The following is a 15480-nucleotide window of genomic DNA, read 5'->3' on the forward strand; positions in this document are numbered from 1 at the left end:
TCACTTTCAAATGGGAGATGATTAATATGTGACTCCAGGTGATGAGCTGGGAAGCCAGTGATGGTTGGGAATAACACTTCATGGGACCGTCTTTTGCATCTGCTTGTTTGAAGTATGCGCTGTGCATTCCTCTGCACATTTCCTGACAAATGGAAGGATTCATTCAAAGAGACATTAGTTTTGGAGCAGGCACTTCAAACTGCAAACTGCAATCCTTTGCATCTACCAAAACAGGGACAAATTAGATAAACCTGTCTCTTCCAAAGTGGGAGTTGTATTATTCTCATTAGTTTTCACAGCATGAGAAAGAAGTCTGTTTTTCACATTCTGCACTATAGTACAATCATTTTCATCACATTTTGCAGACTTTGTATTGCACATCTAATTTTAAATGGATAAAATTGCAATCACTCTACACTCAATACTTTCTAATGACTTTGGAATAATGTCTTTAGAAAGTTTTAAAGGTTATTAAAAATCAAACAAATGTTTTATTTACAAAAATATTCAGACTCATAAATTAATGTTTTGTAAAAGCCCTTCGGCAGCAATTAGAGCGTTGAGTCATCTTGAATACTGTGTTTGTTTTATGCTTTACACACCTGGATTTTGGCAGTTTATTCCCTATCCAGTTTATTTTTCTGAAGCTTATTTATATCAAGTTTTTTTCTCAAATTGCATGGAGAGAGTCTGTGAACTGCCATCTTGAGGCCTCTCCACAGACGTTCTACAGGGTTTAGTCTGAGCTTTGGCTGTGCCTCTTGCAGACGGTATGACACTTGTCCTAAAGCCATTTCAGCATTGTCTTGGTTGTATGTTTTGGATCATTGTTGTACTGAGAGGTGAACTGTCAATGCAGTCTCAGGTTGCTGCACTCACGGGCAGATTTTCTTAAAGAACCTGTGTATTTGGCTGCATTCATCCTCTGAATTCTGACCTGCTTATGTGAAGCCCCCATAGTCCATAGGATTTTGTATTCCACAGGTGGTGAACAGTGCTTGGTGTTTTCTAGACATACTGATTGGAGGTTTGCTTAAAGGGTTCAATTCTTGTCTCATCAGGCCAGTGACTTTTTCCTCATGCTCTGAATTCTTTAAATGGCTTTTTGCGAGCTTTTACATGCTTTTTACTCCAGAGTAGTTCCCGTGTAGCCGCTCTGCCATAAAGGCCTGATTGATGGAGTGGGCTGTGTGGGGCCTTGTGTGTGCCTTTCCAAATGATTTCCAATTAATTTAATCTGCCACAGGTGGACTCCAGTCTTGTTCTATACACATCTTAAGTAAAATTAAAGCAAACAGGATTCACCCAACCCCATTTTGAAAAGCCACAGCAAACAGGTCTGAATACTTCTCCAAATGAGATTTCCATTTTTTTGGTTTTTAACAATTTTGCTGAGTTTCTAACTTAATGGGTTATTGAGTGTAGATTGGTGGGCAGAAATTTTATCAAGTTAAAACCAAATCTGCAGCACGATAAAGTGCACATAAAGTGGCCAGGGCATGACTAGTTTCTGAAGTCGCTGTAAATTCATAATCCCAAGTTCCAGATATTGTGAAATATGTGGTGTAAATTATGGTGCGTAATATTTTATTTGTGTAAAAAATCTGTATCTGTTTGCATTGGAAGATCTCAATATTTTAATGCACGTACTTCAGTGATAGACATACCAAACAAAAATCTGTGTGGGGAGAGTTAAAACGCAAACTATTTCTTGGTATTTTCTTTTCTAGCTCTTGCACTAGAAATGTTATCACATGCGAGACACTACACTGTATATTAGTAATTAGACTACTTTTGTATATCAAGTCATAGTTTGTTGAATTTTAATAGTGTCTCGTGCCAATAATGGCTGTCAGAAATGAATTGACTGTCAGGTACAAAAACTCTGGCTAATGTGCTGAAGTTCACACTCATGTAAAAAAAAAAAAAAAATGTTTAAGTTGTTTAGGTTTTGTATCTCACATACAATAAACTGTGTGAAGGTGCATGTTTCTATGATGAAAAAGCTTTATTTGAAAGTACAAAACAGACACAGCAGACCTTTTTATAGGAATAATTTACCATACTTTAAATCAGAGCAGAAACAAATACAGATTTTGTTTGTACATGAGGGTAGTTCATTGAGAAAACATGTAAATAAATGAATGTAAAATAAAAATAATTTAGGTGTTTTTTTTTTTTTTAATAAAATTACACAAATCAATGAAATAAATATAAACTATATATGAGCAGAGTAATGACGAGTTGTAAGGAGTACATATTCAGTTTATGCTGCCTTATTACTGTCCTTGTTTACAGTCACTCATGAAGCCTCCGTGTGTTTCCAAGAGACTAGAACAAAGAAATTCTTATATCTACAAACTTAATATAGAAACTGCTGCTGTTGAACTAACATTCACTGTATTTCATTCATCATTTCACTCACATGCTCCATTCCTTTCCTTTCCTTTCCTTTCCTTTCCTTTCCTTTCCTTTTCTTTCCTTTCTGAATTTACAGACACATCCTCTTCAACCTACAATTCCTAAACTTACTTTCTACATGGCTAGAGTTAAACAATGTAGCTTGTAGGGCTGGCAAAGCTTGTTTGAGAAAGCTTATTTACTCTAGACATATATTCAGGAAGAAATTTTAAATTATTAACTTTGAATAGCTAGCCAAGATATATACGAGCAACCTCATCTCCACACACACATTTGCAGTGTTGTGGTTCATACATATGTATAATGTAAAATAACCATTGGTGTTTTTAAATAGTTCTCTTTCAGCTCCCGGGTATAACAAGCTTCACTTCAACTCGGAGAGAAAAAAAAGGCCCCTCAGACCAGTTTTAATAAACGTCCATGGTATGTAATATTTGACCTTTTTTTTTTTTTTTTAAACCAATAAACTATATTCAGCATTCTGCATAATCCTTCCTGAAAATCTTTTAAAAACTTTTTGCAAGTCTGCTTTTATTTTGTGATTTTCTAGTGTAGTGCCATGTTAGAAGATGTAACTTACTGTGTCTGGCAAATATTTGCTCATGATGAGCCTGAGAGCACGAATAGAGCTCTGCTGGCTCACTCTACTGAATGTATGATCAACATCAGCTTTCTTTTGCAATGGCACAACATTAACGATTGTGTAATTACAAAGGTGTGCTTCAGAAAAACATTTACCTCAGATCCAAATGCAGCAGTAAGTCCTAAAATTAAACAATGCCTCATTTAGCAGTAATATTCTCTTGAAACATTACCAGAGGAGGTCACTATAACATTTGCCAGAAAATGTCTTGAGCAGTATTGTCTTGTAACATATTTTGGAACATGACTTATGTAAACATGTAATACATATCTATAAATTCCTCTGTTTTAATCTTGATTTAGGCTTAAAACAGACCTTAAGGTTGGCAGGCCTGGGTGGACAGTCTAGCAGCTTTGGACTTATATTCAGGTAAGGTTTCTTAACGATAACAAAATCATTACCATCATTGTCACTCGAAACTGTCATTTTTAGAAACGTACATTAAGTCTACTTTAGAGTCTGCAGTGACTGACTAGGTTTACATGCAGATTAACACTCAGGTTTAAGAGCAAAGTTTCTTTTTATAAATGAAATATTTTCATTACTGCTTCAACTGAGAGCTGAACACTTGGTTGATATTATTTTAAATATTTAAATCAGAACAATGTGCTCTTGTGTTCAATTGTGTTCAATGGTTTTCAGTATTTGAAGATACTTGATTTCTGTAAATTTGCAAATTCCTTTGCATAGATAGGTTAACTTGCAACCTCTCACTTCATTACATTTTTACTCTACAGAGCTCCAAGTTTTGAGGCAAAACTAGATGCACATGTGCTCTTTACTAACAGTGCGAACTGGCAGTCAAAATGTCACTTCTCTGTAAACAGTTCATTCTTGATTCTTGATTACATATAACTGGCTGCAGCCTACATGTAACTCTAGTCACTGTCTGTCCAATTTCTGGATTAGACAGCATGTAAATGTGCAGAGAAAACTATTCATAGGGAATAAATACTCTTAAAGAAGACTTAAGTTATGGAATAGCTTTCCCATTGTAAATGTGAATAGAACTTCAGAAAAAAGTCAGCATCGACATACTTTAAAGAACGATTACATAATCACACCACTCCCAGGATAGTAAAAGACATAAATATAGAAAAATATGTAATACATATATTTATATACTGCATATGCATATAAAACTAAGTATCAGAAAAAGAACATAGGATGTATTGACATAGAAACAATGTGAAAATACAAAATGAGAGTAAGAACACAGCAATGCCCCTGCTTAAAAATCACAGCAGGTTGTACAGCAGCAAAGTTCCCCATAATGTTCTTTGCAGCTATGGAACAGGGGATGAACAGTCATGTCCTCTTAGCCAAGAGAAAATCCTGACATGAACAATCTCTATTGACTTCACTCCAGATTAGGAATGGATCCTGGGTAAGAAAGGCTTGATTTCAAGTGAATGTCATAATATCTCAAAACGTACAACAGGAGCCAGGTGTTTACTGCATTTCATTGTCATGACACCACTGTTTCTAGAGATGGCCGTCAGGAGTTCTCTTGCAGAAGAGTGTGTCAAAAGCAAAGTAGATAGCTACTGTTTCAGAGTTACCAACACCGGCAGCAGCACTTCTCGTGACCCAGCAGTAGGAATGATTTCTATTTGGACGGAGTTCTCGATGTAAATTAACAACAGAGGCAGTGGGAGCTTTATTATATCTGTAATATACAGGAAGTGAGCTGAATTGCATTTCACTTGTAAGGGCCGCTCTATTACTATATCCAATATGGATTACCTACCAAAGAGTGGCATATAAAGAAAAGAGGCAAAACAACACCCAATAAGTGCTATGGCATATAGATAAGATAGTACACCATCCTAACTTGTATTTGGCTTGACAATATAACAGTAAATTGATACACCACATTTAAGTATCATGCTATGTCAGTTCAGTTTCCTTATAAGTGCTAAATAATGACAGACACAAATCTTCTGAATCCAAACAATTCTGACCCAAAATGTTCCTTAATCTTTTTATAATTTTATATTTAAATCCTCCCAATTCTGCCTGTTTTTTTTTTTTCAAACAGCATTTAAAATGCGTTGAAACCAAGACACTATTGTTTCAAAATGCAAGCAGAAATTGTGTGTGAAGTCAAAAGGCCTAAAAAGAAGTTGCTGCAGAATCACATGCAGCAACTTCCCAACAGTATCCAAAGTGTTCAGACAACAAAGCTCACTGCACACACTGCTGTACTGCCCTAACCACAAATTCAACAGTTTCTTAAGTTAAATAAGAGCACGAGTTAAGTGTTAAGTGGAGATTCAAGGTGCCTCATTAAAGTCTGATCTACCTGACACAGACACCCTGCAGATGTGAGATGGGACTTTTTTTTTTTCAGTATGTTAACAAAAAGGGACAAATTATCCTCTTCAATGAGAGTACCAATATATTCTAAAAAAAAAAAGAGAGAGAGAGACTTGAATACAAATTCAGGTGGAGTTTTAAAACTTCTCAAACACACAAATAAAAACTGTAACTTTCCAAACCACATAATTAGTTTGCAACCAGTGTCTGTGTTAATCTCTTTACGGGAAAGTACTGGATACTTTCTAGCTTAGCTCCTAAATACTAAATAAGCAATTTGGCATGACTGACCACAGAGCAAAACTTTGCATAATAAAGAAAGAAAAATAAATAATGTTGTATCACTATTAGAGCCCTTCGGCTAAATGTTGGACAATTGTCAACTGCATAATTCAATGTACTACAAACACACCATAGAGAGACTTTCAACCAAACACTACAGCAGCTGATCTTACTGCTTAGCCCCTTCTGAAAGAACAGAGGGACACATCAGTGAAAACATCTGGTGTTGTGTTTGGCTAGCTCTTAAGGGCATGTAGTTGGAGACCACTGGTAACTGTGGCTATAAAGAGGTGACCCCAAAGCTAGAACGAATAATCTTCTGTGTTAAATTACATGTGAGATAATAATTAACATATTTTAGATCAGTCTCATATCCTTTTTAAGGCAATAGCTTCAAAGGCTCAATTTCCACACATACATTTAAATAGAGAAAATACAATTTGGTAAAGGCTTTACAAATAGCTTTCCTGTCACATATGCACTATTTCAATCTCTCAGGTTTTATGCTTAATAGCATTAAATATCTGAGGTGTCCTAGACCAGCGCTGCCGGATTAAGGCATGTCAAACATGCTTTTCACTGGAGTCAAAGCAAATCTCTGCAATCAGTCAGGGAGATAGGGTCACAGAAGCCCAGTACCCTGCCGGTGCTGGGAGTCAGGGAGGGGTTTTGCACAGTGCACAGACAATGTAGATTGTATAAGAGAGACAGAAAGAGGGAGAGTTATGAATGCAGCATAACATCACACAGAGCTTGTCACCCCATTCCATCCCTCAGTCCAACTACTGAGCATCTCGTCAGTACAGGATGTGTGGGTACAGGCTGGGTCAGAACCGGGAAGGACCAGGCCAGAGAAGGAGAGCCCAGTCCTGTCAACACTAGGAGGGAGCTGAGAATGGGGTGGGGCTGGAGTTGTTGTGGTTGGTGGACTTAACAATGGTGATGACACTGGTGGTGGCTACTTTGCCAGGCGAGAGGGGCCCACGGGTCACAGTCCGGGCAAAACATTGCAGGGCCTCATACTTGGCTCGCAGGGCATCCAGCTCCAGCCTCATGCTGGCATTCTCTCGGGCCAGCTTGTCCACCTCCTGCTGCAGCTCTGTCTTTTGTCTCTCCAGCTCCTCCTTCTGGGTGACACGCTTGATGCGGCAGCTGGCGGCATAGCCCCGGTTTTTCAGGGTCCGCCGTCGCTGTTTCAACCGCACAACATCCTCCTTGGTCAGGCCACGCAGATGCTGGTTGAGCTCCCGCACAGACATGGCCACCAACTCATCGTCACTGAGCACTGGGGCATTCTCGCCCGTCTCCTTCTTGACCTGCAGAACATGAGCAGTTGATGAAAAAACAGAAACAGCAGCACCACATCACCACACAGAAGAAAAACAACTTCTCACACTTACCTTTAAAGCTTTGCTCGTCTTAAAATGAGTCGTCATTCCCTGCATGCAAACAACTGGTCACAATCTCACAGAAGACCCACTGGGAAGTGAAGAGAAGAGAAAACTGTGTAACTATCTAACATTTTCATATGATATCACTATTTGCTTCTTCAACAAGTATATTTTACTTGTTGACAATATTACATCTGACAATAATACATCACAACAACTTACTGCAGTTGTCATCATTTTGTGTTTACATGTTAGTGCCACAGATGCCAGCAGAGGGCAGCATGACACCGTTTTAAACGCCAACACGTGAGAGTGCATATATTTACTTGCTGGAGGAGGAGGGCTTGACAATGTAGTTCACTAGACCAAGCAAGATTAGAAACATGGCAACCTCTCTTTCCCTCTCTTCACAGACCTTTGCATTCAAGCTCTCTGCCTAAGTAATTTGGCCAGGGCAGTTCTTAGAAAAGCCTCTCTGTAGTCATCACAGTGAGCCACATGCTTTCCAGACTGCTGCCATAGCCAAAAAAAGCGTGAGCGCTGAGCTGTGATCCAGTGAAAGGCACACATCCCCCAAGGCTCCATTTCAGGCCCTACAGCCCAGCCTGACTGCGAGTGCACTGTTCCATGCTCCACTGCTGCCATGGAAACGCCCTGCAAATGGGCGTGGGAGTGAGTCACATGGTCACCAAAAGGGTAAACAAGTCTCATTCATAACCGCAACACAGCCTTTACATAGTACAAATAAGAAGCACAAACTTGAGCTTATAACCATAAGACCTCTAGTGTAAAAATAAATAAATAAATAAAATTCCTATTGGTCTATTTTTATCCTGTTACTTCCCTTAAATTCAATCTGATGCGGATTGTTTGTTCCCCTAATCTGGTCTATGGGGGATATAGTCAATCCACACCTTCCTCATAATGACACACATTAAATCAGACCTACACAGCAGCATAACATTTGCAGTCACGCTGAACTTCACAGGGCAGCAGATACGCATGTGGAAAATTCCTAGAGATAGAGTGTCACAGAGAAATAGTTTCCTTTATAGTCACTGATGTATTTTTTGCTGTGAGACAATGCAGTCTATCGATTTAGGGCAGTGTCGCGCTGGTTGGATCCTCTTACACTAGGCTTTCCTGAGCTGCTCCATGCCCTTATTTAACTCTGGCGGATATATTTAGCCCACAGAGCTGACACAAAATTCTGCCAACTAAACAGTTTATGTGAGCATGCGATAAGTGATACCTCAGTAAGAGGGCAAATATTCTCTGCAGGCCTGTTAGATGCAGCTTTCATGGAAGAAAAACCTCTGGGTGTGGTTGTACCTTTTTGGATATTTATCCCATTTTCACATCCTATGGCTATAAATATTTCTAATACAAGACTTTGCAGATGCCGACATGCGAATAGTGCAGTGACAATGACCAATGTCTTTGTTCCTCTCTGTCTTTGATGCAACGAGGACATTGGTCATTGTTTTTTTATTAGCTCAAACTGAACAACACTGTCTACGTAGTGTATTTTTGTGTTTCATCACAAGCACATGAATCTCGCAGAATCTCAACTTGAAAAACAGACATAAGAGAATTACATGTACCAACCAAAAGCTACACCCAGAGCCACATAATGTTATGAGAGTTGGAGAACAGCTGTTGCCCTCTGTGATGTCCTTAATTCGTTTAGCAAAACAAGCAGCAGGGAATTGCATAATTGAAATTTCAAACGCTTCAAATAAAGATTAAGAAATAAATAAAACATTACTCAACAGCAACTTGGCCAAAACATCCTAATTTGAGTGGGATTGCGTCAGAGGGGGTCCCTGGGTATATTCCCTGTGAAAATTATGGAAAAATGGTCTGAGGCCTCCAGTCTGAAGAAAGAAGCCAGGTTGTTTCCATGAAATTCTTTAGGCATGCGTTTGTGTTTTTGCAACTCGCACAGGGCAAGGTTTTTCTCATCAAGCTGCCTGAGAGGAAAAACAGCACTTTTATTATACATTCACTTTTTATGATTTTGCTGCACGGACGAGACCAAAACATTTAACAAACAATTGTGGCCTCTCGTTCCAGTACACAAAAAAAAAAAAAAAACTCATTGTAGGTTTTTCATAACAGTAAGCATAGAAGTCTGGGAAAATACCTCACAGAAAAGCCACAGATGGCGGGTAAAGAACAAAACCACATTCCTGAGTGAGCACACATGTGCAAACCCTCACATGCACACAGGCAAATCTTCACATGCAGTCTGAATATGTCCCGCAATGCACTCAGCTATGGGGGCGGAGTTCAGACAATCCCACTTGTAAAACAACGGCTGCAAAATTCACAAAATGCTTGGAATTCTGAAGTGTCTCACATCTTTCACTTGCCCAAACAAATCAAAGCCAGCCTGTGTGCACATGTGTGGAAATGTGGAGTTCACCACTCTCTTGACTGTTTTCTTTATATTTTACTATCTTACTATTCTCATAATTCCCCAAGATGATGATCTAATGAACAACAAATTCAGTTTTTACTCAACACTCGTATGACTATTGACAAACTTATACAATAATGCAGATTTGAACCAGGTAATAAAATGAGTGTAACTATTCATGGATGTTTTATAGTTATGCTTGATTGTTAAGCCAGTGTGTAACCCATGGTAACCCTACTCCTTTGTTCTTTGGGTGTGCACATTAAAGATGCACTGGCTATGTTGGCTGTTTTTTATAAAATACCTAAAAACAAGAAAATCAACCTGAGCTAAATATAAAAATCTAATTCCATATTTGAAAAAAAATCTCAGCTGAACAAATCTTTGTACATTTTGGTCACTAAGTGTTTGTGTTTTTGAAGTCACAAGCGTCTGGCCTGGTTCAAGGCTGCACTTTAGTTACAGCAGGTAACTGTGGGGTCCAGCCTTTTCCTAAAATAAACAGCAAGTCAAAGATTTATGCGCTCATGCTCCAGTGAGAAATGCAGAGTTGGCTTCTCTCTGCTCTTTGCTTTTCTTCTCTTTCTGTTTCAGCCTGGGAGTATGTTAAGCAGAAAGCAGACTTGTTGCTGCTGTTGACAGTCTGCTTTTCTTGCACTTTTCTCAGGGAGGTGGAGAGATTTCTCCACAGACTGCAGCGTGTGGCACTCTGCTCTTTCTCCAGCGCAGCACATTTGGTGGGATATTATGTGAAGGAAATGGAGAGCATAGCTGAGCAGTGAGTCATGCTGTTTACTGGTAAAAGCAAAGAGCAGCGGCAGGGAATCACACCCTCCCGATCTGACATTTCCTGGAAAATCCCGTCGATTCACTGGGAGGAAGGAAAAGTACAGAGAACCTTGGAAATGGCTGGCATGACCACCAGAAGCTTTGCGCGGAAAGGGAGGAGAACTCTCCGAATATCTCAGTAAAGATATTCTCCAAATCAGGATACTGGGGTTCAAAGAAATGTCAAGAAGGCAAATAAATAAATACATAAATAAAATAAAATAAAAACATAGGCTACATGTCCAACTTTTTTTATTGGCTGGGAACTAATAATGTGTGAATAATAGGGAAAATATTCCGTTTTCTAATAAGCTTACATTACACCACATTGCTCATTTTCCAGCTAGACATACCAAAAACAAACCAAAGCTCTTTGGTTGAAAAATACTTCTCATAATAATCCAGTGCTTCTCTTTCAAAACAACGAGCTAAATTTGTGGCATAATGACAGATGGGATGTAACAGCAAAGCATACATTTTGACTGTTTTGGAGCTGTAAAGTGTTTGTTTGTGTTGTTGCCAACATGCAAATCAAGTCATGATGGAATCAGGAAGTTGCCAAGGAAAAAGATCAGCAAGTGAATCAGCAAGTCAGCCCCAGTCAGACTTCCAAATAACATGATTCCACAAAATAAATAAATGTGTAAACTTGACACTATAGCCACACCTCTGACCGTATGATGAGGTGAAAGCAGCAGGTTGAGATTTAAACAGTCAGACAGAAAAGCAGGAAAAGGCAGGATGCAAATCACTGTGGGTGGCAGAGTGAGAGGTCTCGGACGTTAAACAGCTTTGTACAGATGCACCACAGGCCTGTTCACACTTTCATCAGTTCTTGCCTGTGTACACTCTTTTTGGCACTTTAGCTCTGTACAAGATCACTTACTTCCAAAGTCAAAAAGCAAAACCTAACATTTTTTCCAGTAAGAGGAGCAGAACACACCATAGCAATTGTCATCCCCGTGAGTCATCACATCACTAACCACAGCTATTTCACTTTCACAATCCCCCACCACAAAAACGTTTTGCATTCTACGTCGCAAAACCAACACCACTGACCAGCAAAAACGAGAACCAGTATAGAAGTTGTAGACAATTAAACAATATTCTGTGCCTTCAGGGGAATTTCTCTTGTTGTCACTGTTGCATTGTGGTGGTGAAATGAGTCAGCCACTGTAACTTCTCCATCCAAAGAAGACATCATCACTTTGCTGATTTAACCACATGTTAACCTCATGACAGGGGAGCGCACCCACTCCCTCTGCCTCACTAAAAGCGACACCCACCAAAGCAGCAATGAAACAGAAAAGCCTCTTGGATGCAAATCTACAATCATATAACTGGTACAAGTTACTGATAGACTAATATTTTCCACTTATCAATCACAACGGTCTTAAAAGATCACAAGTCCGAGCTATCAGATAAAAGTTTTAAAAAATGACTATCTGCATTGTGTATATACAAGACAAGCAAGCAGTGATATTTCTGAGGTTAAACTATTATTAATCATCTGTACTCTCAGGAGGCAGTTTCCTTATTTTTATCCAGCTCAGACAGATTTATGGCGACCAAAAGTGATACCTAAACAACAATATTAGAGAAAGACCTTTCTGTCCTCCACGGTAATTTATTATTTGTGGAAATCTGCACGCCTCCTGTTGTTTAGTGACTGTTTTCTTTTTTTTTCTCCAGTGTAGGCCAGTCATGGTGCCCTTTGTCCCACATGTCTAAAATGCAGACCACGTGTTGTTTCCAATGTCAAAAGTAGGCTGGTATTTTGCATTGTAACAGCCTATAATAAAATCCGCGTAAAAATGAACAAAAGAGCCAGAATTAAAGAGGATGTGAAAGTCTATGTGTATATGAATTAGTTTCAACAGGGCACACAATAAGTTTATTTCACTTCCATTTTCCTGGTAAACTCATTCCAGTGACAGAAAACAGACGTTAATTAAACAAACCCCCAAAACACATAATAGGCTTATGTATTATAATAAGCGTTAATAAACTCGGGAATAAATAGCTTCTATGGCTTTAAGGCTATAAAACTATAAGGACGTTTTATCACCGTGACATTCATTTCAATCTAACACTATATGTGGCAAAATAAAGTCTAATTTTAAAGTCTTATTTTAATGAAACGAACAGCCTGCGTACTTTTTATAGACTGACAAATATATCTTTTTAATCTATTTAATGAAAAATATATATCAGGCTGACTCAAACTGATGAAATTGTTAATAGGAATAAGAAAACAGCTTTTGCCTACTTCCCCCCCTCCTCCTCCCTCCTCACTACGTATACGCGACTATACCGAGTCTCTGGGCCACTTTGTGTTAATGTTACTCCAATGCAACACGTGTCCGCACGAAACAATCGAGTCCACAAAGTCAACATCAACTTTCATACCCGGGATCAATCACTTATGTCCGACATGTCGGGCGTGTGTGGCCAGTATAAGCCCGTCTGCATGCGCCAAAATGTCACCATGAGAACTTGAGCAATTTAGAAAGGAATGTCAAAACATCTTTCCCCCCCTCACTTTAAAAAAAAAAAAAAAAAAAAAAAACAACCTCACCTCTGTGGACGCGGATATATCTGTGGACCGGAATGCGTAAAAAAGTGTCGGAGTAGGTTTCCAATAGAGGCGCCGAGGTAACTTGACACAGCTGGTAGAAAGGGTCCAGCACACGGGCAGCGGTGTATCCTCGTACTAAATTAACTACAAAACAACAACAATGTACCAACATTCCACGCTCTGCTTCCGCAAGCACTCACGTCACCGATTCCTCGTGACCGCCCCCTCCATTCATGAAAATAACTTTGTGCTGACGTCAGTCTGGGAAGGGGGAGGGAGGGGGGGCGCCCGGGGGAAGCCATAAATAGAAGATAGATAGTGCTGGAGACCGCTTTTGCTTACTTTACAAAACTAATCTGTACAAAGTCACTTTCATGTTGCCAGCATTAGCCAAGGAGCTCCAAATCCAAACCTTAAGCTTTCAAAGTGAGGCAGAGACGTGTAGTCTGTCTGAGTCTACTCACCTCTCTCCTGCAAGTGGACTTTAAAGGTCCACACTGCAAAGTATTCAAAAATGTGCATTCAGCGAGAGAAAGCAGCGACCTCCTGCCTCCATCTGTGCTGGGAGCAGCAGCAGCATTCCATTCCTGAGGAAAGTATGTGCTGTAGTAGCCCAGCAGTCACAGCATTTCTCTTATTTGAGCTGCTCTGCTGCCAGTAACGTCACAGGTTATTCTGGGTAATTAAGTACTGAATGTAAATATGTTAAGTCAGTGGCCTTTTAAGGGCTGCACTGGTATGGGTTTCCCTGTCCATTTGTTCCCCAGCTTTGAGGTTGCCTCAGAATGGTGCCCTGTTAAAAACAGATTCAGAGTGTTTACACTATAAACACTGTGGGCTACACTATTAAAACAAGACTAAAAAGAAGATGAAAATGCACTTTCCCATTTTTTTTTCTTTTCTGCTGACTGGAGTAAGATGGCTTGGAGCACATTTTCAAATACTAAAATTACTCTGTGAAATACCCATTTCCTACATTTCTGGTAGGAAATGTTGTCTAAAGCCGACATGACTGTAATGTTGCCCCCTACCTCTACTTGAAAAAACTGAGACATAGAGTCTGGTCAGTTTAATTAATCAGTGGCACATTGTTAGAAATGTCAGTTATAACACACCCTCCGTCCTCTGTCTTATCAGGACCTCGCATGACCTTCGACTCTTAATTGTTTTAGGTTTCATCATTTATTACTGTATATATTTAGTTTACGTTTGTTGCATTTTCATTGCACGTTTGTTTTATTAGCGTTTATGTGTATTGTTGTATATTGTTGTCATCCAGTTTGTGTAGACAATGTTTATGTCAAATAAAAAAGTACACACTGACAGAAACTCTAATGGTCAGTTTTCCAGATAAATAGCCAAACATCTAGTGTGACTGAGTTTACTGGTGATTTCCCTGGAGGTAGTTATCAGTTCCTTTTTGATTGACCTTCTCATGACAAAACTAGGGTCATTGTTGAATCATTGGTTCTTCTTTGGTGATTTATTTTTTGTGGTACTATGTTTAGCCAAAAGAGGAAGCATAGTGAAACGAAAATAAATGCACCCACATTGCAATAGATGCTTGATGTAACTGTGATTTCGAGATAGAGTGTGACCAATGGATGACTAGGAAATGAAAAAGTGTAAACTTGGATTTTGTTAGTCTGACTAATTAGACCATATTTTTTGACTGTTTTTTTAAATTGTTTTTCCAAAGCACCAGTGGCAGAACAGTGAATATTAACTATTTCTAGCCACAAGTGGAATACAAAGTGCTGCTTCCAGCCAAGCTAACTGCAGAGAGTTAATCCTTTTTGTTCAGGCTTTATGTCAGATGCCTGGATTGACTTAGATTTCAGGCACTGTGATGCTTTACAGCTACAGTGACTCAACAGATCTACCTCTTCCTCAGAAACACACATGGAATCAATTGTTTACTACAGATGGTGCATGTTTCAAGTGAAAAAGAAAATACACTTCATAAAATGAGTAACCCGCCTGCTGTTCTGGTTCGCTGGTGTCACCGTGTGTTTGACCACAAACAACAACACACCATTTCCTGTGGACTTTCTGTAATGAGAGAGACGTAAACATAATTTGGTGAATAATTTCTCATTTGCGTCTGTATTTTCTAGAATAAATTAAACAGCCTTCTTTGGAATTACATTTTAAATCAAGATAATATCAAGCCACAATGTTGAGATGATGTAAAATCAGGTGGATTAGATTTCATCAGATTAGATTGAGGATGAGATGTGATGTAATGAAATAATTAGGTAATTACATTAATTAGGAATAGATTTGCGCTTGGAGAGGGCAATCCTAGCTGATATTGGGAGAAAGGCAGGGTGACACATAGAAACAAAAATTCACACCCACAGGCAATTTAGCATTACCAATTATCCAAACCCCAATATGCACAGAAAGACCGTAGGATTGAACAGGATTTGAACCAAACAGTGCAAACCACCGCACCACTATGCCACATGGCTAAATTGTATTAGATGGCATTAAAAATAAAATGGGATTATATCAGATGGAATTAGATTAGTATTGCAACTGAGAGTGGATTACATTAGTTGAGATAAAAACTGGATTAAAACAGAATGGATGA

The 15480-nt window shown here is 39.0% G+C and overlaps 1 protein-coding gene across 1 annotated transcript; it reads right to left on the reverse strand.

The window, feature by feature from the left end:
- Positions 1–1985: 1985 nt before the first annotated feature.
- mafk (v-maf avian musculoaponeurotic fibrosarcoma oncogene homolog K) lies at positions 1986–13064 on the reverse strand. The gene is given in 4 exon segments (XM_026324905.1): positions 1986–6981; positions 7066–7144; positions 12885–12901; positions 12904–13064. Coding segments are annotated over 4 exon segments (687 nt in total). The 5' UTR covers positions 13057–13064; the 3' UTR covers positions 1986–6543.
- Positions 13065–15480: the final 2416 nt, after the last annotated feature.

Source organism: Mastacembelus armatus, chromosome 8, assembly GCF_900324485.2.
Source record: "Mastacembelus armatus chromosome 8, fMasArm1.2, whole genome shotgun sequence".
NCBI lineage: Eukaryota > Metazoa > Chordata > Actinopteri > Synbranchiformes > Mastacembelidae > Mastacembelus > Mastacembelus armatus.